At 35.6% G+C, this 25707-nt stretch overlaps 1 protein-coding gene across 2 annotated transcripts in view; it reads left to right on the top strand.

Annotated features, from left to right (window-relative positions):
• CEP128 (centrosomal protein 128) overlaps window positions 1–25707 on the top strand; it is a gene marked incomplete at both ends in the record, with an annotated part of 425269 nt that overhangs the window by 71698 nt on the left and 327864 nt on the right. For both annotated transcript variants that reach the window (XM_080707841.1, XM_080707842.1), the window contains one exon: window positions 23181–23267. In XM_080707841.1, coding sequence (XP_080563967.1) covers window positions 23181–23267 — 87 coding nt within the window. The remainder of the gene's footprint in view (window positions 1–23180; window positions 23268–25707) is intronic.

The raw sequence follows: 25707 nt of genomic DNA, 5'->3' as shown, positions 1-25707 counted from the left end.
AGTGTGTGTTCTAGTGGAAAACCAGGCCATGTGAGCCACATCAGAAAAATAAGACCACGTGAAGAGAGACGAAAATAACTGATGTTTTTTCACTATTTTCTGTCATCTGCATCGGTTTTGAAAAATGTAATGAAGTAGCTATTCATTCCTGCCCAGAACTGTAGCTGTGCCTTCAGAGCTACTGAGTGGTATGGGTGCTGCACATCAGAATGTGGGTCATTGATGGGTTTAGTTTGGGTTCTTTTTAGGAGAAGCTTCGAGAGCCAAGATTATTTTTCTAAGTTCTCCTTAATAGCTTTAACATCTCCCTTGAGATTTCTGTAGGAAAGCAGAGAACCTAGCGAGGAAAACTTTATCTAACCTGGCTTCTTTAATCTCCTTTCCTGGACTTCTTTTGAGACAACCCCACTTTGGAGAAATGGAGGGAGGCCTTTCTAAGGCTGGTCGAAATTGGATACACTTTCATTTACCTTTCCAAGGCTGAGTCACAGAATTTTGCTAGCCATTCACTTTGCTTGTCTCTCTCTTTACCGTAGCTCAGTGCCATCTTCTTTTGGTAGTTATTATGTGCAATTTTTCTTTTTTGTGATACTGGGAATTGGAAACGGGCATTCTACCTCCTAGCTACACTCTCAGCCCCATATATATGCATATGTATATGTATATATGTATATATGTATATATGTATATATGTATATATGTATATATACACACATATATATGTACATAATATATATGTATATACATGTGTATATATACATATATACTATGTACATATACATATGTATATATATTATGTACATATACATATGTACATAATATATATATTATGTACATATATATGTGTGTGTATATATACATATATATACATATATACATATATATACATATACATATGCATATATATGCATATGCATATATATATATGTATATATATAATTTGTTTTGTTTTGAAAAAGAGTAGCATTAGCATACTGAGAGTGTTGCTACATTGCTGAGACCAGCCTTAAACCTGTGATGCTCCTGTCTCAGCCTCCCAAGTACTGGGATTACAGGCATGTGCCATCATGCCTGACTTATCACCTACATTTTTGTGTCTGTTCAGTTCATGTACAGGATTCCCTTTCCCCATGATATTATAGATGCCTTTTATAAATGCTCATCAAAGCACCTTCCCCTTGATCCTCACAGAAGATGCACCTTGTTTTTCTGATACCTGGGGGATGTGAGTTCTAGATTCCAGTTGTTGGTGAGGACTTGGTAATCCCCATGGGGTGTAGTAACATGCGGGGTGACTGAGTCCTTAGCTTACTGAGGGCTGAAAACCGAGTGTCACAACTGCACAGCCACAGCCACATGTGTGCCACTTACTGCTTTGAAGGGGAGTGTGTGTGCCAGGGGCAGTTTCTAAAATGTCTTCTTTACTGGTCCTTCCATGTGGGTGAAGCTGTGTGTGTGGTATAAATCTGGGCCTTATCTATCTATCTATCTATCTATCTATTTATTTAGGTGGTGCTGGGGATGGAACCCAGGGGCTTTCTACCTCCGGGCTATACTCCCAGACCTATTTATATATTTTTTAAATTTGAAAACAGGGTCTCACTAAGTTGTTGAGAACATTACTAAGTAGCTGAGGCTGGCTTTGAACCTGCACGATCCTCCTGTCTCAGCCTCCCAGGCGCGGGGATTACAAGCGTGCGCCACCACGCCCAGCCTCTGGGCCTTATTTTTAGCCACACTTTTTTTTTTTTTTTTAATTGTTTTAGGAAACCCTGATTCCACTGACTGTTGTTCCTCCTTTGCAAAGATGTCCTTTTCCCTCTTAGTCTCCAGTCTTTGTTGATAGATACAATAACCTGGGTTTTGTTCCAGGTTATTAATGATAATTACTGTATATTGACATATTATTTATGTATTTATATATTTATGTATTTATTTATTTACTTTTTTTTGTGGTACTGGGGGTGGAACCCAGAGGCTTTCTACTTCCAGGCTATACTCCCGGCCCTTTTTTATATTTTATTTGGAAACAGGGTCTCACTAAGTTGCTGAGATATTATATTTTTAAATCAAGCTTATTTTGAGCATCCAAACATTGCACTTGGTAAATATTTGTTCAAAACATTAAGTACTGACCATATTATGGCATTAATTTGATCTTTTATTTAATTAGTTTTATAGTGTTTTTGTTTTTTGGTACTGAGGATTGAACCCAGGGGCATTCTATCTCTAAGCTACCCCCTAGCCTGTTTTACTTTTTAAACAGGGTTTTGCTAAATTGTTGAAGTTGTCCTTAAACCTGTAGCCTTACTGTCTCAGCCTCCCAAGTACTGAAATTACAGGTATATACCACCACATTTGGCTTCATATAGTTCTTTTAAAGTATTTCCTTGTATAATTTAAATAAATATGTAGTAAGTGGGATCATATCACAAAATGTTCATTCTCTTATGGTAGAACTTTTATTCACTTATTCATATGGCTCATTTTCCCCCTTTCTTTCCCTCTGTTGTCTTATTAAGTCCCTTTATGCCTTAGAAAAAGAAAAAGATAACCAATATTAGTATTTTGGGACATATCCTTTTATTTTTTTGTTTTTAATATTGTAGGCAAACATAGACTATAGCTACCTTTGCTTATATTGGAATATTTTTATCTTAATAAAATTAATTAAGTCTACCTATTGTTATTAAGTCATTTCTCCCCCTCCCCACCACTACTGGAGATGAAACTCAGGGGCATGCTACCCCTGAACTATACCCCAGCCATTTTGAAACAAAGCCTCCCTTAAGTTGCTGAGGGCCTCACTAAGTAGCTGAGGCTGTCCATTAACTGATCCTCTTGTCTCAGCCTCCCAAGTACTGGGATTACAAATGTGCATCACTATGCCTGGCCTGCCTTTTCATTAGTATTTTCTGGAAATTCCTTCAGTTGGCTGATGTAGTCCTGACTTAATTTTTTTTTTTTGGTGGTACTGGGATAGAACCCTTCTCTCTCTGGGCTACACTCCCAGACCTACTTTTTATATTTTATTTGGAAACAGGGTCTCTGAAGCCAGCGAGGCTGGCTTCAAACCTGCGTGATCCTCCTGTCTCTGCCTCCCAAGCGCGGGAATTACAAGCGTGCGCCACCATGACCACCATGACTTAATCTTTTATTATCATACCCATACCAGATTATTTTCCCCCAAAGGTCTAGCATTTCACTTTTCCCAGCAATAATCGAGAGGGCCCCTTTTCCCACTTATTAGAAGTACTGTTTATAGGTGCTTAATTGCCAGGCAGGTGGGTTTATTCATTTTTGTTTATTTGCATTTCTTTCTTAGTGAATTTGAGCAGCTTTTCACATAGTTGTCAGTTTGCCTTTGTGCTTGTATAGATCACCTGTTTATAACTTTTGCTCAGTTAAAATGATATGGTTATTTGAGTTTTATCTCTGAAATTCTGTTTTGATAGAAGAATCTGAGTGATTTTTATCTGACGTATCAGCTGCCTCAGCATCAGTTTTAAAGACTTGTTTATTTTTTTCACTCTAAAAGTCACCTGTATTATGTACCTAGCTTCCCATCCTATCTCTTTGGTTTCTGTATGCTTCACTATTGATCTGTTGTGTATCCCATACTGATGCCACCTGTCTTAATTATTATAGCTGCTATTACCTTTTAGTAAATGATAATGAAAATCCCTGGTCATACACTATGAAAAATCCTGCTGGCATTTTGATTGTAATTGTATTAATGTAAAGAATAACTGATGAGAAGGTCATTTATAATGTTTTTCAATAAAGTTTATAGTGGCCTCTATTAAGGTCTTGTTTACCATTCATCACAGTTATTCTTCCTGTTAGAAATGGGTGTTCTCTTTGGTTGTGTTTCTGGTTATTTATAGTATATAGGAGTACAGCTGGTTTTCAAAGCTCTTACTAGTTTTCCTAATTTATTAGTAGTTTTACTGACATATTTTCAATGATCATACAGTTTGAAACTTAAGACAACTTTATAAGACTCTTTATAATCCTTTTACTTTTGAAAAATTTAATGTTATTGCATGACTACAACTTAAAGGGCAACATTGAATAGAAGCAGAGAAAGCGAGATTTCTTGACTTACTTCTGTTTTTGTATATTTCTGAAGTATGAACCTCGAATGGTGTTTGCTCCTGGTTTTGTGGGCATCCCCATGCTACATGTTGCTTATTTATTTACTTTTAAAATTATGGTTGTGAAATTTATATTAAATATTCTTGTTGCTGTATCTCTGTCTCCCTCTCTCTCTCTCTCTCTCGCTCGCTCTGTCATAATGGTGACTAAACTATTCTCTCTGTGAGCTATACCCCAAACCCTACTTTATTTTATTTTTTATTTTGAAACTGTGTCTCACTAAATTGTGGAGGGCCTCACTTAATTGTTGAGGCTAGCCTTCAACCCATAATCCTCCTGTCTCAGCCTCCCAAGTACTGGGATTACTAGCTTGGTTTATATTTCTGTTTTGATATTTAAGTGTGACTGATTTTGATCTCAATAGATATCGAGCCCTCCTTGCATTTCTGAGAACTTTATTTGGTTAAAATATATTAATTTTTTACACTGTTAAATTAATTTTATGGTTTTTTATTTAGTATGTATGTATGTATGTATGTATGTATGTATGTATGTATTTATTTATTTTATTTGTGGTTCTGAGGATTAAACCCAGTGGCATTCTACCTCAGAGCTCAAACCCTGTTTTTTTTTTTTTTTAATTTTCTTTATTTTGAAACAGGGTCTCACTAGGTTGATGAGAGTCTTACAACTTCCTGGGCTGCCCCGGAATTTAGGAACTTTCTGTCTCAGCTTCCCAAGTACTGGGATTACAAGCATGCACCACCTTGCCTGACTTATATTTATAATTGAAATCAGTTTATAATTTTATTTGCACTGCCTGCTTTGTTTCTTTAATTCATTTGTTTTGGTGCATGGTCACACATCTTAATGGAGTACAGGATGGTAGAGGCACACGTGCATACATCACTTGTTTAGCCCTTTCTCAGTTCCTACCTCATTCCCTTCCCCTCCCTCCTTCCTATATTTGGCTGAGTGAGTGACTTTTATATGTGAATGTACATCATGAGATTCGGTTTTAGAAGCAAGGTTACATTAATCATATAAAACAAGTTGGACAGATTTTTTCTTTTCCTTTTTTTAAAATTTTTTATTGGTGCATTATATTCATATATCATATTGGGTTAAAAACTTGTGTGTACATACATGTACAAAATACTTTCTTTTCGTGTTTCATGGTTCAGTTTAAGAGAAATACTATCTCTACTGTTCATTAAAAGTCATACATAAAACCATTTGCACATGTTACCTTTTTGATTCTTGATGTCTTTAGATTTTAATGTTTATTGACTTAGTTTTTTTAAAGTCAATTTGGTAATTCATGATTCGATTTATCTTTTGCAATTTAGTGTTTTATACTTGTATTGGTGCGTTGACATTATGCGTCCTAATGTGGTTGAAGGTCAGGCAGGTCAACGTGTGCACGGGCCTAGGTGAGCTTCCCGCTCACTGCCCACCCTTCCCCTAACACACGGAGGTTAATAAAGGCGAGTGAGTATGTGGGCAGAGCATAATTTGAATTGTTTCATCAGTTCTTTCCTCCTTTCCACTTTCCTTCCCCTATTCCTTTCTACTATTCTACTGTTCACACTCCTCCATTATGCTTATTTTTTAACTTTTTTTTTAAACTTAATTCTTTTGAAATTTGTCAAAACTCTCATTTTGGCCTAGTTTATGGTCATTTTTTCCCCCTGGTGAGTACTCCATAGTAAAACAAGTAAGAAAGCATCTGTTTTTGAGTGCAGAACTTTATGTGTTAATATGTGACACACACCAATACATAAATATACACAAATTCTGTTGGTCAACTTTGTAAATTTTATTCTTCTGTTCTGTGTTCTTATTTGATATGTCACTCTCAAGCTTCTAATTGTAATTGTCAATTTCTCCCTGTGTTTTTCAGTTTTGTTATCTATTTAGTACCTGCTTTCTTGTGCGTAATTTACTTAGCTTACTTCTTGGTTGTTATTATTTGCGGTACTGGAGATAGAATCCAGGGGTATTCTACCGCCGAGCTACACCTCAGCCTTATTTTTTATTCTTTATTTTGAAATAGGGTCTCACTAAGTTGTGGAGGGTCTCACTAAATAGCTGAGGCTGGCCATGAACCCATAACCTCCAGTCTCAGCCTCCCAACTACTGAGATAACAAGCGTGCATCACTATGCCCGGCTCTTGGTCAATTATTTTTAAAAAATTATACAGTGTGCCTCTTTGTATTAGCATTCTCAAGGTTACTGTTTTCAAGGGCTATACTTTTATCCTTTCTCTGTAGCTTTATATTTCTTATGAACACCTTATAGATTGATTTTAAAAACCGAGAACCTCATTAGATAAATTTATGCCTTCCACTGATTGGATTAGCCAGTTTAGACTCACTGTGATTATTGACATATCTGGAAATATTAACTAATTCTCCGTTTATTTTTCCCTTTTATTGTCTTTTGTTGGGGTGGTGTGTCGTATATCCATTTTAATGCTTTCGTTTGGCTTTGAAGTTGTATTCTATATTTCCATTCTTTTGATGGCTATTCTCAAAATTGAAGCATACTTGTTTTACTGTAAATTATTCCAAGAAACTTGTGTTTTAACATAGTGATTTCTTCTCAGTGTCTTATTAGAACATTTTTTTTGTATTCAGCATAATTTATCTCTTCATACTTTAAGATTTATCGTCACCTCTTCATAGAGATTTTTTCTATCCTTTTCCCCTTCTTAAAATAGCCCTCTTTCTGCCCCATCGCTGTCATATTTTTTATAGAACTTAAATTTAATCATTGCTTGTTTACTTATGGTATTGTATGTCTTCTTCCCTATAATATGGGCTCTATTGGCAGGGACTTTCCACTTGTCTACCTGCTTCTGGGACATGGGTTACAATGTTAATCATACTGTAGAGGACAACTTAGTAAAGAGTTTTGTTGAAGGATTAAAAGTTGTTTTCAAGTGTAAATGATTAGTTGTATATAACATTCCTGGAAAAGTTTTGTTTCCATTCAGAGGTTTTCTATAGTGTATTACTCTATTACTTATTCTTGTAGAGAAGAAAGTAGATGTTAACCAACTTTAGTTTCTTTGAAGTTTAATATGTAGTAATTTAAATGACATAATAAAATACCACAACTATTTTTCAAGAATTCAATTATGATTAAAGAAAATTTGACTTCATGTAAAGAAAACTTTCATATAGTGGGTTGCTGGCTTTCAAAATGTATCGAAAACTTAGTAAAAATAGCTGTATTTCCAATATCTTAGCGTATAGCAGGCAAAATTATGGGGGGAAAATGTAGAGTGAAACTGTACAGATACTTGAATTCTAAAAACAAGACCTCTCTGAAATATTATTTTCTAAATAACATTTCTGGAAAAATGCTAATTTAGCTCTGTGAATGGGAAGAAACTGAGGCTTCATGATGCTTATGGGTGGACAGCAATGCTAAGTGGCTTTTGTTTTGATATATTACGAATATTGGGCAGAAGAAACAGTTAAGAAATTTTGAGGGCACAGCTTTTTCTTTTGTGCTTTTCTGTAAGGACAGGTTCTTTTTTTCAAATGGACTTTATAAAAGTCACGGATACTTAATAGGAAGTGAGTTTATGTTTTGACCACTAGTCGTCAGTATTGAACCATCAATTGTGACTTAGTAGGAATTGTTTATTAAAGTTGTCAAACTTATTTAAAAACTGATTTTTTATAAAGTATATACTCTTAATTCTTAAGGCTTTATGAAAGTATTCTTGGCATAAATCTTGCAACTGAAATAATTCTAATTATTTAGCTAATATAAAATTTAAATTTGAAACTGTATTTCTACTCTTGAAAAAGAAAATGACAAATTGAGTATTACGTAAATACCTGTTGTATTAACATTAAAATTGTCATTTCTGTGCCTCTTTATTAAGGATTCTTTCATGTTTTTTTATTAATGATTCCATCCCTCCCTCTGTTCCTCCCTCCCTCTTTCCTTCCTTTCTTTTTCCTCCTCCTTTCCTCTTTCCTTTTTTTCTGTATGAAATAAACTTTTTATATATAGTATAAAGACAGTATAATTTTTTATGACAGTTTATTTTATAACAATCATATATTCCCTTATTCCTTTCATTTGTTCATGTCTTTGAGCTGTACTGGTGTCCTAAATATACTTTTTCTAAATTTTTGTCCTATAAATACACAGCCTCTTTCTTATACTGATCATTTTCTTGTCCTTACTACTCATCTTTTTTGCAGTGTTTACTCTCCCCAGTTATAATCATTTTCTCTTGGTGTTCTGATGCCATTTATTTTTCCTTTGACTAATCTTTTCTTCCCCCTTGCTACTTGATAGAAGGGTGAGTTTTATAGCTCTCTTATGACTCATTGCATTCCTAATTTATATTTCTATTAACTACCATGGACCTTTTTTTAAACTGTAGTGTTAATTATTTAATGCTCAAGTAATGAGAGACTTCTGAGGTTATTTTAAATATACCTTTGTCCATAGAATTGCTAAGTTTTATAATGCTCTTTAGAATTATAGCCTTATTATCTTGTCATTTGATGGACCTAACGTGATAGGGATAAAAAAGGTGCTGCAGTTTCATGCTTGGTACCTGAGAATGGTATCCTGAAGCCTTTGTAGCCAGGATCATTTTTGGAAGGGTATCTAGTTACAGAGCTTCTATGATTTGAAGCCACAAAGCGCTGGCTGACTTGGTCTCTGCAGCTCCAGTTTCATGTGTTTTTCCATTCCTGTCTTGTGAACTTGTTCAGAAGGTGCTAAATTCTTATCCTTTTCTGTGGTTTATTCAAATAGATATTTATATTTTTTTCTCATAAAGGTGGGTTGGATGTGATAGTACATGTCTGTAATCCCACTACTTGGGAGACTAAGACTGGAGGAGAACAGGTTCGAGGACAACCTCTGCAATGTAGTGAGACTCTTATTAGAAACCTAGGGAGATTCTGTTTCAAAATAAAAAGCAAAACAAAAACAGCAGTAAAAAATAAAGTATAAAAGGGCTGGGGTGTAGCTCAGGAATAGAATGACCATGGGTTAATTACCTAACGCCCCCTCCCAAATGAAAAAAGAAGGTGGCTAATCATATATATATATATATATATATATGATTAGCCACCTTCTTTTTTCATATATATATGAATGATTGTTTTTGTTTTTGTACTAGGGATTGAACCCAGGGGCATTTTACCTCTGAGCTATACCTCCAGCCCTATTGTATTTTTTAATTTAAAAGAAGGTCTCACTAAGTTGCTGAGGGGCTTGCTAATTGTTGAGACTGGCCTTGAACCTGTGATCCTCCTGTCTCAGTCTCCCAATACTGGGATTACTTACAAGCATGCACTACCATGCCAGACTTTGATAATCATTTTTTTTTTTTTTTTTGGTGATACTGGGGCGTTCTACCTTTGAGCCACATCCCTAGTCCTATTTCTTATTCTTTATTTTGGAACCGGGTCTCACTGAGTTGCAAAGGGCCTCACTAAGTAGCTGAGGCTGTCTGCAAACTGGGATTCTCCTGTCTCAGCCTCCAGAATGCTGGGATTACAAGCATGAGCCACCACGCCTGGCTTTTGAGAATCATCTTTATAACATTGTTTTACTTTTATATCTCGACAACTTTGCATTTTTCCTTTATTTGTCTCGTTTTCTCCTGTTCTTCACATATGGTCATTCCATCATTAAATTTTGTCAGCTCTATTTTAATAATATTTTCTGAGTCAGTAACTCCTCTTCTGCTGGGCCTCCTCTTGTCTCTTGCTCACCACTGTCCTCTCCGGCTTGGACTAATAATACAGCAGCAGGCTGGTTTTCCTTATCGCCTTATGGTCCTCCCACCACCCATTCAGGTAAAGGCACATCTTTCTTTAAAACCTTTCTGTGGTTACTTTTTCAGCATTAGAATGGAATCTGAAGTTCTTAGACTATCAAGGCCCTTGATCTGGTCCCTGATTTTCTCTCACTGGAATCTCCTATTGTTTTTCCCCTCTTCAACTCCAGGCCAACTGCACTGGCCTTCCTGCTACCCCATGGATGTGCCAGGCACCTCCTGCTGTTGAATACCTGCACTTTCTGTTCCCAGAGCCAGGAACATTTAACTTGGTAATCTTCACATGGGTTGTGCCCTCATGCCATTGAAAACTCTACTGCAGCAAGACCTTATTAACTATCCCAGATAAAATACCCTTATTTCCGAGCCTGTTACACTGATCTCTTTTTTATCACCTGCCATCTGCCTCTCCCTCTACCCAGAGAGCAGGCTTTATGAAGGCAGGCATTTCATGTCCTTTGCTCATTGCTTTGTCTCCAGCACCCAGACCACTCCCTGCTAAGGAGGAGAGGCCCCGTAATTGTTTCATGAATGAGTTTATGGGTCAATAATTGAGCAAATGTTGCATAGCATAGTCAGAACAGTACTTTGTAAAATATTCATTTGGCCAATACTTTTGAGTACCTACTGTCTGCTAGGTATTGTGCTGGCAACTAAGGATTTAGTTACCTAAAACATGGCCTTGCCTTTTTGGGGCTCTCAGATATTAACAGTCATTGTAATTCAGTAATATTGTTCCAGATTTGCATGGGGTCTAGAATAGTGTAGAGGGGAAGTATTTACCCCCTCCAGGCGCTTTGGGTGGAAGAGGCCGTATTTTTGCACAGACTTTGCATTTTCAAATCATTATAGGCAGTTCTTTTATGAGTATGACTTTGTCCCACTGCTTATTGCTACATGTTAAGCACTTTGCCTGTCGTGGCTGAAACACTTATTTAAATTCTGCCTCGCTGTAGTTTTGATTCACACCATTGCTCTTTGTCTTATCATTTTATGCCATGCTAATTGTTTTCTTCCCTCCTTTATGTTTGTTACCTGTGGGTTGTTATTATTATTTTTTTTCCCTTGGCAAGGACAAAGTAAACGCTGTTCTCTGCAAGGTTGTGAAAGAACCATTAATGTCAACATGCTGATAAAAAGAAATGGATGGGGAAGAATGATTGTCTATTATGGGATTTATCTTTCAAAGGTGTTTGAACACTATTTGGCACAGCTTGAAATGTGCAAGTCCGAGATATATCATATTCCTTTGGTTTCTTTCTCGGTCTTTTTTTTTCCCCTTTCTCTTTGCCCCCATTTAACTTGTAGTCTATTTCTTTGGATTATGATTACTTCAGATGACACTCAAATGCTTTTAATATTTCAGTGAAAAAAATTTTCCCCCAAAAACTTGTTGAAAAGAAGTTGCAGGAGATTTTGGAGGGTGTCTGTTGAAATTTTGCACTTGATTCTTGAATTTCTGATGCCTCATGGATATCGTAGACAGAAATATACCCAAGACATATTGTCCTTTTAGTATGGAGAAATAGCTGGTTAGATGAAATACAATCCATTTAGATCATTTGTTTCAAGGGCCTAGTATTGAAAAATGATGATAACAAAAGTCAGAAGTTTAGAAATATATTCTATATTATAGAAGAAGTGGCATGCCAATTGTTAGCGTTTGGATTCTTTGAAGGATGTAGTTTAGGAGATGATGTGTACATATAAGTTGCCCTAAAATTCTTATTTCCATATAGTTAACACTTTGGTCATGTCTTCTTAGGCTTTTGACTTTATTAAGAAAATATTACTTAAGGCTATTAGTTATTAAATGCTTGCAGTGCACTTTCTGCCTCCCTTTACCTCCTAATTTCAACGGTCTTCTTTCTTCAAAATTCTACCACATATGCTATCTTAGACTTTTTTTTTTAATAATTAGTCAAGTATTTTTGAAAACTGTGGGTTCAGGATGTCTTCCTCAGTTGATCAATTTGCTTGTAGTGTCCTCATCCTTATCCTGTTTGAATGTGTGTGTGTGTGTGTGTGTGTGTGTGTGTGTGTGTGTGTGTGTGTGGCACTGGGGATTGAATCCACAGGCATTCTACCTCTGAGCTAAACGCCCAGTCTGATTTTATTTCTTATTTGGAAACAGGGTTTCACTAAGTTGCAGAGGGCCTCGCTAAATTGTTGAAGCTGGCCTTGAACCTGTGATTCTTCTGTCTCAGCCTCCCAAGTATTGGATTACAAGCATATGCCACCGTGCCCAACTTAAATTAGTTTTGAGAAGATTTTTTTTTTGTCCCCTGTTTTTCCCCTTGGCAATTATTCTGATTATGTATTCTCTTTAAATTCTTGAAGAATCATTATTTTCTCTATTATGGTTTCTTATTTCTTTACTGTACCTGTTCTCTAAGCATATGTGTATGTGTTCTTGAAAAGCCTCTCAAATTCTGTTTGTAAATAGTTGAGGTTTACATTATGAATGTAAATACATTATTAGTCTTATTGCTACTATAAATAGTACACAAGTCTGACTTGTATTCTGTGTTCATACCACGTATTATTAGATCTCAAAGTATTGTTTAATCATGTGTATTTTGCTGTGTGTTCTATTTATTCATGCCAATATTTTTATTTTAAAGGCTAGCACAGATCTGTGTGTGTTCCTTTGTGCAACACCATATGCAAAGAGACATTTAATGCTGTTAATGCTGTGATGATAATGAAAAATGTCTGCTGCTTTTGTTGACGGAACAGCTGCCTGACAATAGACGGAGATTTTCTGTATGCAGGACTTGTTTAATTTCTATGTTACGCTTTTCTTGAAGAGTGGAATGCTTCTATCTATGTTTCCAGTGAATTTATGCTAGACCATCTGTTTATAGAGTCCTTTTCCATCATTATCAATTAATATTTATTGGGCAACTACTGAGTGCATAGTAATATTGGGAAAACAAAGACCACTCTTCAACAGATGGATTTATTCATTGACTTAGTACTGTTTTATTTTTATTAGAAAATAGTTTAAAAAACTCCAAACCCAAAGGCATAAAATAACATTCTGTAACTATGAACAATGAAAGATGTTGTATATTTTCAGGGCTTTCTGTTCTAAGACATAAAAGTTGAGAAATTCTAAATTAAATTTCCATAATTATCTGTTTGTCAACATTTCTAACTCAGTGGTCCTGCATTTAGAAAGTCAGATGAAGTATCAGATTGCTTTGGATTTCTAATAAAACTATGGCTCTCATTTTTGAGAGGAAGCTGCTTGGATATAAACAGACCCTCCAACTTAAAAAAAAAAAAAATTGCCTTTGGATTTTGAAGGAAATCCTGGAAAGTGCACTTGCTGGGCTCACATTTAACTTCACTTGCAAGATTTTTATTAAGTAAAAGATTGCATAAAAATATAATCTGTTCCAGTAAAAGCAATGGTATTTTAGGGAATAATACTTATTACCATTGTTGTTTTTGAATTAAAGAAGTTAAAAGACTTGTATGTCTTTTGGCCTGCCAGCTCTGCATGCAGTAATTAAGGTTTTGTTTTGCAGAGAGGCACATTTAATAACTTTTGAAGAATGAAATCCTGACACAAGTCAACAGGGGTTTTATTTTTGAGTTTTTTTTTTTTATAGTCATGGTAGTGGATTTTTTGCTGATTCATTCATGATCTCCAGCCTATTTATTCTTCCTGGTGGCCTTTGGCTCAGGTTTAGGGTAAGGATTAAGGCCATGGAAGAAAGCAAAGGAAATTGGCTCTCACCATGGCTGAACCCATGACCTCGTTTGGCTTCATTGGCTCCAGGTGCCCTAGACAGTTACAGACTTTAGAAGTACTAACAGTGGAACCCAGAGGTTTGCTCATTCCTTGGGGAAAATAGGTCAGCAGTACGTGCCCATCCATCCTACCACAATAATTCCTATAAGAGCACGAGGATTCCTGATACAGTAAATACCTTATCATTTAAGAAGAGGAAAAAATCCAACAGACATCTAGGCTCAAAGAGAAACTTTGAGTTTTATTTTTTAAAACCTCAGATATTTTTAAAGAACATTATTGGGGATTATGAACATTATCAGAAACAATATTACTTGTGATAAATCCTTCTGAACTAGATGACATTGGATATTATTGTATCCTTTGAAAACAACCATGGTTTTAGACTTTATTCATTATGTGTTTACCACTTAGGTCTGGAAAATACATATAGTTCAAAGGATAGTTTTTTTCTTTGATACCCCCAAATTGGTGTGGTGTCATTAATGTTTCTATATTGGATTAATATTGGCTTCTGTTATGTGATATTACTTCATTTACTGAAGTGAGATTTTTGTTTGTTTTAATTGATGTTGTTGGTCTAGAATGTTTATTCTTGGTGATGGCTGAAAAATAAATTTTTGAGCAATTTCAGTAAAACCCACTTAGCTAGTTTTGAGTTAGATATTGTTTTAGGGAATTAGAACATGAATGCATTTTTTTTTTCATTTGCCTTGAAGAGAAACTTTTTTTGGGGGAGGGGGTTTGTTGGCTGAGATAATCTTTTAACTGGATGAACCCAGATAAAAAATTTCCATGATCTTAGGTAGTTCTCATGGAGGAGGAATCGCTAACTTGATTTAGTAATGAAACAAATTTAGAACTTCACAGAACTTAACAAAATCTATGCTAACTTAAAGGGATAGTACTAGTTCTAAGCAATAAAGTATTCTATATTGTGCATCTGTCTTTCCTTTACAAATATGCACTATTATATTAATGTTCAATAGTTTCAGAGCTTGTATTTAGGTTTCAACAGAGAATTTTGGAGCTAGATGCCAGATTTTCATGTTTTTTAAAAAAAATCCTAAGTGAAGTTTCCATCACAGCGTTTTACGCTTACTGTGTACTTGGTAAAGTTTTTGATTGATTTGAGATATAACATGTCCTTAAAGCTACTTAAAAATTTTAATATGTAAAAATATAACAACATATAACTTCACTTTATAACTTAGGTGGTTTAATTTGTATCAGGATTTCCTTATGTCCTGTCAAGTGTTAAATACTTATTTGCTGGCTTTTATCTTGTATTACAAAAAGAATTTATTAAAACATTTATATACAAGAACAACTACTTTCTAGTTCTCAGTAACATAGCCTTTCTTTATTGTTCATTGTTGCTGAAAAAATTTTGATTCAGCAGTTTGTACTTTCAGTAATGATACTAACCTGCTCTCTGATATGTGCACAGATTGGTTTTTCTGTATGTTGTGGGTTTACCAGTGAATCATGGGCATTTGCTTGCCTTGTGACTAAAGGTTTGCAGTTGTAGCACTGCTGTGATTAGGATGAGTTTAGTTACGTCCGTCCCTCCCTCCCTCCCTCCCTCCCTCCCTCCCTCCCTCCCTCCCTCCTTCTCTCTCTCCCTCTTTCCCTCTCTCTCTTATCCTCCCTTCCTCCATCTTCCCTCCCTCCCTTTTCCCCCTCTCTCTCCTTCTCCTATCCTCTCTCTCTCCTCTCTTTTTCCTGAGTGTTACAGTGGGCTTTGGGGGTTTAGCATGTGATCTTTACTTCATTCCAAAGTCCAAAGCCATCATTATAACTAAGCTTGCTGGTCCATTTGAATCAAACAAAGGCCCTGTAATTTCCTATTTGTTCTACATCTTTGAGCATGTTATGCTAAGAGCCTCTTGATAAACATGTTTATTGTCAAAGTCGTAGAAGTTTTTTTGCTTAGATGCGAGGTCTACACACATTTTTCTTTTCTCCTATCTACTTTTTAAAGGAGAGCCTTCCTTTTTCAATTGTAAGAGTTTAGAATCATCTACCTCCAAAGACCTGCAGTAGTACAATACTCAGTATGTTAATCTTTTGAATGGAAATAAGCATACTTAAGGAAAAAAAGAAAAATAGTTGTTATTAAAGATTTAAATGTACCCCAGGGACCCTCTATTAAGGCTTACTGTTGTTGCTCTGATCTTAAAAGTGTAAACGACAGTCTGAATTCTGGAGCAGGGCACATGATAGCTTTATAGTTAAACTGCTGTTAAGAAAAAAAAAAAAACAAGCTTTAAAGGGCAAAATAACATAGTAATAGAAATTCACTGGCATGTGATTTTTTTCTACCTTTATAACTGCTTTTACGGGTCAGTTTTAATGTATTTCTAAGTTGCTTGATCTAAATCAAACAGAAAGAAATTCAATGCAGTCTTATACCCTTAAAGGCAGTAAATGAGTTAAAGTCTATTATTAAGGTTTAAAGAAATGGCTTGTAATTTTGATTCAACTAATTTAAAAATTTTTCTTTGGGAGTATTATCTGTTTTCAGAGGTTTAAGGTACATCAATATATATTTAATAGGTCTTACAAGTTAGATTTCTCTGTCTTTCCATTTGCGTTAGATAATGTAGAAAAATTGGTTCAATATTCCGGGCTAGAATATTGCATCTGTGTTTACTTGTTTACTGACTTCCCATGTATGGGAAGCAAAAATAGTGTTCCAACTTAATGGCATTTCTTGCTGATATAGAGGAGGCTTGGTAATTTGCTTTGGAATCCTTCCCAATAGTTCACTTTTACTCCTCTTACTGAAAACAATAAAATTTAGGTTCACATTGACTAAATTTTCTAAGACTTACATATGTTTAAAGTAAGAGGAGAAATAAAAAAAGAATGTTAAATAAAGTTTCAGACAGGAAATAGAGTTATAACCCAAAAACATATCATTTTGGACAAATGATAGAAATAACTGAGCAGATATTGAAAGGTGGAGGGTGAGGAAGAAAGGAATAAAACAAGATCATTTTAGTATAATTTTATGTATCCAAGAGAATTAGGTCTTTTATTAAACCAGCTTATATATGCCAACTTGGAGTTTTGAAAAGAATTAGACTTTCAGAAGAATTATATTTATATAGGGTGTAGTTCCATAAACACAATTTGATTAATGTTCAGCTTATTAATTCTTTATTCCTATAGCAACAAGTAAAATGTTAATATTTATATTGATTATAAGCTACTGAGACAGGAATAAGTATTCATTAGTGTGAGAAGATAATTATTTTCTATACTCCCATTTAAGGAAAGTGTATCCTGTTAGGTTGATGAGTTTTCTCTTTGCAGGGTAGAGAAAGTTGAGGTGTTAGAAATTGATAACTTGGGATAGTGGTAACTTGCTTTGATTAACATAGAGGGCAGTTATAAAAGCTTTTGGAGAAGCCTTCAAAGCTGTAGCGAAGCCAACAGTGAGACTGGAAAAGATATCAGGGAACAGAAGGAGAACTTTTGGTGGGTGGAATAGTTCAGGTAAATTAAGAATACAGGAATGTTTGATGGAGATTTGCGAATGTACGCCATTCTCTTATGTAGTCTTATGTAATTTTTAGGTCATTCATTAATGTTTTTGGTATTAGCACATTATTTTGGGGTGCATGTAAAGAGGCTCAACATTTTACTTTCTGGTGGTCACTGGTCTAGAAATGTGGGTTGCATTGGTTGTAAGGTCTGATAGGGGAAATATTTTTAGGCTAGAGAAAACAAAGTAGTTGCTATTGTGAAATATGGGTCTGACCCTGAATTAAAATTTATGGGTGAGACTACCTGCATAGTCTCAAAGTATCTCTCAACACAATGACTTTGGTGGTTTTAACCTAAACACAATTTTTGATATTCTTTCCCTAAGAGATGTGAATTCTTTTTCCTTTAAGTATGGGATGTTTCAGTGACTCTCTACTAACAAATTCAGCAGCAAGAGAAATGTGGGTGACATCACTTACCGTATTCAAGAATACAAGGTTTATATCACTAGTCATGAGTCATGGTGACCATGCAGTTGATACAACTAAAAGGCTACTTTAATTCTCTAATATTTTTTTCCAATAGTTATAAGCTCTTTCACATCGTGAGAAAATGTCAAACAAACCAAAATTGAGGGATACTCTATAACATATTTGACCATTGATTTTTAAGAATGTTTTAGCTGGGAGTGGTAGAGAACGCTTGTAATTTAAGTACTTGGTAGGCAGAGACAGAGGATTGCAGGTTCGTGGCCAGCCTCAGCAACTTGTGAGGCCCTCCATAATGTAGTGAGACTCTGTTTCAAAATAAAGAATAAAAAATCAGCTGGGAGTACAGCTCAGAGATAGAATGCCTCTGGGTTCTATCCCTGACACAACACACACACATGCGAGCGTGCACACACACACACACACACACACACGCACACACACACACACGAATGTTGCGATTATAAGAGACAAGGAAAAATTAAGAAACTTTAACAGATCAGAGGAGACTAGGGGAACAAGCCAAAGAAATGGAGTGTAGCATACTGGAATAAAAAAGGATCTTAGTCAACTGGGAGTGGTGGTGCACACTTGTAAACCCAGTACTTGGGATGCTTAGACCGGAGGATTGCAGTTTGAGGCCAGCCTCAGCAAGTTAGCAATGCCCTCAGCAAGTTAGCAAGGTCCTGTTATCAAATAAAAAAAATAAATAGGACTGGGAGTGTAGCTAAGAGGTAGAATGGCCCTGGTTTCAATCCCCAGCAGTGCTGCCAACACACACACACACACACACACACACACACACACACACACACACACACACACACACTACGATATTAGCAGAAAAGTGATATTAGCAGAAAAAAACCAGTGTTATTTGAATAAAGTCTTTTGCCTGCCCTCCTCCTTCTTTCCTCCTTTCTTCCTTTCTTCCTCCACCTCTATGTCCCTTTTTTCTTCCTCCTTCTCCCTCTCTCTCCTTTTTTCCTTTCTTCCCTCCCTCCATCTATTTCTTTTAAAACAGTGTTTATTTCTTAGGTTTGGTACATGTACTATGGTTATATCAGAGGCTAGTTTTAGGGAAAGGTATGTTGGGAATCCTGAGCAATCTTTACAACTCTTCCCTAAATCATACCTTATTTCAAAACAAAAAGATGTATACATGTATATCCTTGTCAGTATGATTTACATTACATTATGACGGAAGACTACAATGCACCAAGAAAAGCATAAAATTCCATTCTGGAGTTTATTTTTCCTGAAATGATAACTTCTGAAAGTAGGAAAGGTTTTATCTGTTAAACACTCAAAATGCACTTATTTTTTTCATCATCACTACACTGTTTAATAGTCTTTCAAGAAGGACAACTTGGTGCTTGAGAATGCAGCTTAATGAAGACGAGAGAAATCTGGAAAGCCTGCTAGTATGTGGCGGCCATGTTTGGCTGACTTTAAAATTGTTAGTCATAAATTATAAAGGAATGTTTATACATTCAGTGGCATGCATTTAGCACCTATTATGTGCCAGTGACTCCTTTTAGAAACAAAATGATGATGACAGACAAGGTCCTTGGCCTTCTGAAACTTATAATAACGTGGAAGATTTTCTTTTACTCTTTGGAAATATAAGCCTTATGGTAAATAAAGATTATATTGAGGCAAATAAAAATTTTCATGTTGAATGTCTATTTAAGTAAAAATAAGTATATATGTGAATTAAAATATTTTTACGGTGTTTAATCAAAATAAGCAAACATTTGGGAAATGTTAACTTACCATTCTTGTTTTTTAAATGTTAAATGTTATGATTCTTGAAACTTGATATTTGGAAATCATGGTAAAATATAGAAATCAATTAGTTCTAATTAGTGGACTGGAAAAATTTCTTCACTTGAGAATTTGGGGGCTTTAAATTCTTAGGTAAATTAAACAGAGTCGCAGCATGAGGTTAAGTTCATTAAAAGCTTAGCAAATGACTCCTGCTTCTGTTACACTGGTAAGAAGAAGAACTTGAAAACAGATATGAAATCTCAGGGATCGTTTCATCTTAAAGGTTATATATAATCTTCTGAGAAAGTTTTGAACTCACTTTTGGAAGGGAAAGACTCTTGTCTTTGGGACAATCCCTTCTTTTTTGGAGTTCTTTACTCTTTCTTTCTGTGCTTGTTGTGGTCTCAGATAGCCTTCCCTGGCCTGTATGAGCCCCTTATTACATATTTGTTTGGAGTGGCATCTGCTCAGGAGTTTGGATCAACCAGTGGATGCTGACAGGCAGAATTTGTCATCTACTTAAAAACGTCTTTTTTCCTAATCACTGCTTTGTGGCAAAGCCCAGGCTGGCGGCTAGTCCAGAGAAAAAGTATTGAAAAGAAAAAGAACTGTAACTCACTAAAAAATGGGGCAGGATGGAATGATGATATGGAGTAAGAAAGATGGAGTTTTTAAGAATAAACTGATAAAAATGTAGGAGCAATGTTTTTCTTTCTATATCTCTTTCTGTCAAGCACATGTACACATACAACTTCATGCACACATACATGCAAACTTGATCACTTAGTAAGGAAAAGACTGAGGATGACAGAAAGAATAAAGATGCCCAGTAGTAATTTTCAAATTTCTAGGGTATTCTTCAGAAAAAAATTTACAAACACATCCCATAGCCAAAATTGAATACATTATGCAAACAAATGTAAGTTTCATTTGCTATGCAATAAAGAGCAAATAGCAACCACTGAAACCACTTTATAACTGAAAGGCATTGTAATCTTTATCAGTTCAATAACTCAGTAATAATAATTATTGACCTTTATTGCTCACATGTTATGTGCCAGGTATTTTACATATGTGCTTTATAAGTATCAAACCATGTAGTCTTTGTCACTACCCTGTAAGGTCTGTATCTTGTTTCTGTCACTAACTAGCTAAATGATCTTAGACAAGTTATTTAGCTCCTGTGCTTCAATACCCTCCATGATTATATGGGCTTAATAATTTATGGAATTAACAGAGCCTAAGTGTATGTATTGAACAGTGTAAGGATGCGTGTACATATTAAACACTACGAAAGTGTTATACTTCTATCAAAATTATTTTAAGAAGTCAAATAAGTTTTAGCGTGGATGTGGGGAAATAGGAGCTCTTCTACACTTTTGGGATTGTAAATTAGTTCAGCTGCTGTGGAGATCAGTGTGGAGATTCCTTAGAAAACTGGGAACGGATCCACCCTATGATTTGCCTATACCACTGCTGGATATTTTTCCAAAGAGATTGAAACCAGAGAACTACAGTAATATATGCGTACCCATGTTCATAGCAGCACAGCTCACAATAGTCAAATTATGGAACCAATCTAGGTATCCAACAACATATGAAGAGATTACAAAATTATGGGAAATACACACAATGGAATTCTACTCAGCAATAAAGAAGTACAAAATTACGCTATTTGCAAGAAAATGAAAGGACCTGGAGAACATTATGTAAAATGAGATTAGCCAGCCACAAAAAGTGAAGGGTCATATATTTTCTCTGATATATGCAGGATACGGACTAATTGGGATACAAGAGGGACTCCAGATAATGGAGGAGAAACCTCAGTGGAGGCAGGGAGGAGATGTAAAGGTAGGGGAGGAGGAAGACTGAGTTCATTAATGGAAATACTACCATCGACTGTGTGTGTGTGCATGTGAATATTACCAATGTGAATCTGGGTAATCTGTATTGGGAAGGGGGGAAATGGGGAGGTGGGAGTGGGGCAACAAGTGCTATGTGCAGGTATGTCATTTTCAACACAGTTTACAGTATGATATAAGACTATAATGCACCAATAACAGCACAAAATTATTTCATTTTGCTTATGTGTTCTGCTTTTTTGCTCAGTTGATATTTTCCTAGTGAGAGTAGGAGTCATGACAGAGGGAGTTCATTTCATGAGTTGAGGACCCAACTTGTTTATTATATTTATTTTTATTTATTTATTTGTGGTTTAATATATTTAAATATTATGCTAAGTGAGATTAGTCAGTCACAAAAAATAAGAAATTGGATGCTTTCCCTAATATGCTAAAGCTAAGGAGAAATGGATCATAGGAGGAACTCTGGAAGAAATAGGGAATCCTATAGAGGAGCAAACAAGATAAACTAACTGAGGGGATGGGATGGGAGAAGAAGGACACTCTCTAAAGCACATGAAGTACTTAAACATATCGAAGTCAACCACTAAGCCAAGCATGGGAAGGAAGGATGAGGAGGGAATGGGATGGGGATTAGGTAGGGGCTAACTGGGTGATATGTGCATGTATATCTACACAAGTTTTTTAATCCCATTATGATGTATGAATATAATGCACCAATAAAAAATTAAAAAAATAAGTATTAGTAGCTCCTGACATGGTACCTGATACACAGGAAATTAATTTAGGAGGTATTTGTTGAATATATAATTTAATGAACTTGATTAATATACTGGTATCAAGGCAGATTTTAACATTTTCTGTTTTTCTAAACATTTTTTTCTATTGATCTTATTGGAAAAGACTTCAGGCGATTTGGCTTTTTTTCAATTTGTGTGGCCTTTACACATAAACCTTACTGAGTCTAATTGCTAAAATTTTTTTTTTTTCAATTAGAATGGCATTTAGATGTAATGAAAGACTACTCTAGTGTTTTTATGTAAGTTTTTTTTGTTTTAAAATAGAAGTAAACTAAAACAACTACTTTTGTGATTAACTTTTGAAATTTGTATTTTCTTAAAGTAAATTTTTTCCATTTTCTTAAAGAGGAGAAACTGCAGAAAAGAATGCTTTCTTTTCTCCATGTGAAGTACAGTCTCAATAGTCTATTATGTATTGGGTTAAAATGTCACGTATGGCTGGGTGTGGTGGTGCACGCTTGTAATCCCAGCATTCGGGAGGCTGAGACCGGAGGATTGCGGTTTGGGGACAGCCTCAGCTGCTTAGTGAGGCTCTGCAATTCAGTGAGACCTGGTTTCAAAATAAAGAATAAAAAATAGGGCAGGGGGTGTATAGCTCAGAGGTTGAATGCCACCCTAGACCCGCAAAAAAAAAAAAAAAGTCACATGTGTAATGATACTACAACAAGCATTTTTCTATGTTGTATACAGTATTTTTTTCAGAATTTGAAAAGCTAGTGAGATAATTTTTGTGTTATTTTTAAAGAGTTGAGCAGACCATATAACAATACTATCATTTCAGTAGGCAGTCAGTTTTGTTTCCAAGACAACTGTTAGCTATGTAGGCTCTTTAAATGTGTAACGAGATTCCCAAAGATTGGGGGGAAATGAAACCAACTGAAAGTGGCTAGAAAGACTCAGAAATTGTTTATATTTGATTTCTATTGAAGTACTTTTAAGATTTTGGTTTTGTGCAACTTATAACAATAACCTCCTTGGCCTTTTCTTAACTCCCAGTAGTGACTTTTAGTTTTATACACATTCTGGAATAACACATTTTTTCTACCTATTTTATTTTATTTTATTTTACTTTATTTCAGGCATTGAAGAAACAAGAAGCTAAAGCAGATGAGAATGAGGGAGTCATGAAAAATAAGCTTAGACAAACTGAAACTGAGAAGACACAAGTAAGATTTTGAACATTTTCTTTCAATTAATAATGTGCTTTGGGGCTAGTGGTATTTGTTGAGTGGTCCCGAGATCGTTGATTAGAATACAGTGAAGCTTTATGCTGTGCTGTGGAGTTGCTTGGTTCTTTGGGCCTGCCAGTCTTAACAATTGCTCATGGAAACACACGTACGCAGGTCACTTGCTGCTTTGTCGTCTGTGGCTATTCTTCATTTGGTGAGGCTAATTAAATTTTACCTTTCTTTATTCGGTAATGCTTAAAGGACTTGACTCAACTGGGTGTGGTGATGCATTCATTCCTGTAAACCCAGTTCTTGGGGGGCTGAAATAGGATGATCGCATTTTTGATGACAGCCTCTGCAAGTTGTGAGATTCTCGTCAACCTAACAAGACCCTGTTTCAATATTAAAAATAAAACAGAGCTCAGGGGTAGAATGCCCCTTGGTTCAATCCTGAGTAAAACACACACACACACACACACACACACACACACACACACACACACACACACGACTTGACTCTGTTGAAGTGTTAGGAAATACATATCATTTTTAGTTTTAAAGATATATTACTTGAAGGCTGCATATATTTTTATTATAGAAGATAGGTACAGTCAGCAGCTTAATTCTGAAAACATTCTCTATTCTCATTAAATATTAAGGACCTTTGATTTATATCATCTTGATGAACACATATAGACCAGTAAATAAGAGTTTTAGAAAGGAATTCAGAGGCCTAACAACTCCTTTCAGTTTGCAAATGAGTAGATTTAAGGGAGAGCCCAAGGTAATGAATTTAGTTTGCTACTGTCATTTTCTTTCTTTCTTTCTTTCTTTCTTTCTTTCTTTCTTTCTTTCTTTCTTTCTTTCTTTCTTTCTTTCTTTCTTTCTTTCTGGTACTGGGTTCCTGGAAACCCTTCTACCTCCAGGCTACACTCCCAGACCTATTTTTATACTTTTTTATTTAAAAACAGGGTCGATCTTCTTTCTCTTCTCTTCTCTTCCCTTCCCTTCCCTTCCCTTCCCTTCCCTTCCCTTCCCTTCCCTTCCCTTCCTTTCCCTTCTCTCTCTTCTCTCTCTCTTCTCTTCTTCTTCTTCTTCTTCTTCTTCTTCTTCTTCTTCTTCTTCTTCTTCCTCCTCCTCCTCCTCCTCCTCCTCCTCCTCCTCCTCCTCCTCCTCCTCCTCCTCCTTCTTCTTCTTCTTCTTCTTTCTCTCTCTCTCTCTCTCTCTCTCTCTCTCTCTCTCTCTCTCTCTCGGTATTCGGGTTCCTGGAATCCCTTCTACCTCCAGGCTAAACTCCCAGACCTATTTTATACCTTTTTATTTTTTGGAAGTGGCTGGCTTCGAACCTGTGTGATCCTCCTGTCTCTGCCTCCCAAGCGCGGGGGATTACAAGTGTGCACCACCACGCCCGGCTACTGTCGTTTTTTTCATATCATGTTTTTTCTACCTACCATTTCCTATTGTATCATATTTCACTAACGTTCGTAAAGTTACATAATGCTTCCATGTTTTCTTAATATCAAGGGCTCAGGTTGTCAAGTCTGCCCTCTGGAAATTGAGGCTGGATATTTCATAGCAATTATAACCAGTGTGGGCCTAGCTTGATTTCAAAGCCATTTTGACTAATGTGTGGTTTTTTTCTCCTATTATTTCTTCATAGAAATGAGAAAATGGATTAGACAATATTTTGTGTGGACTTTATGATACCACATAAACTTTATGTTTTAAATGGGACATTTATTTTATGAGCCATATGTATACTTTTCTGAAAAATTATATAATTTGGTTAAAATTTACTTTGAAATAATTTTAAGGTCATAGGATGTTTCAAAACAAAATGTATTGACAGATACACACACCTTTCACCCAGTTTTCCTCAATAGTAATATTTTGTGTAACTGCCATTCAATATCAAAGCCAGGAAACTGACAGTTGGTATAATCACTCGTGCTTATGCAGATTTTGCCAGGCTGTGTGTGTGTGTGTGTGTGTGTTTCTGCCCCATTTTATATCATATGTAGATTCCTGCTACCACTGTCACAATTAAGATACAGAACTATTCTGTCACTATGAGGCTTCCTGCAGGTCCCTGATGAGCACAACTACCATGTGTGCAGTTTTTAAAGTACTGTTATTTAGTTAGCAACTTTTCCAAGTAAAATGATTATTCAAATGACTGTTATAAATCTAAGCATTTAAAAATATCACACTATAAACTTGTGATTTTACAAAGCAACTTTATTGTTATAAAATGCAAACAAGTGCAGCATATGCAAGCTCTAAATATTTAAACAAGATTGTTATCCATCTTATTAATTTCTTCAACTTAAAATTAGGCATATTCAGACTTTTCTGGGTATTTAGTCCACTAACATTTAGGCCATTTTTCCCTTTGATATTTATCTAATGGTGATATTATTAATGAGATTTTAATGAT

Source organism: Muscardinus avellanarius (genome assembly GCF_963383645.1).
Source record: "Muscardinus avellanarius genome assembly, chromosome: 12".
In the NCBI taxonomy this organism is placed as follows: Eukaryota; Metazoa; Chordata; class Mammalia; order Rodentia; family Gliridae; genus Muscardinus; species Muscardinus avellanarius.
Note: the sequence above shows the minus strand (reverse complement) of the source record. Positions and strands in the feature narration are given on the sequence as shown.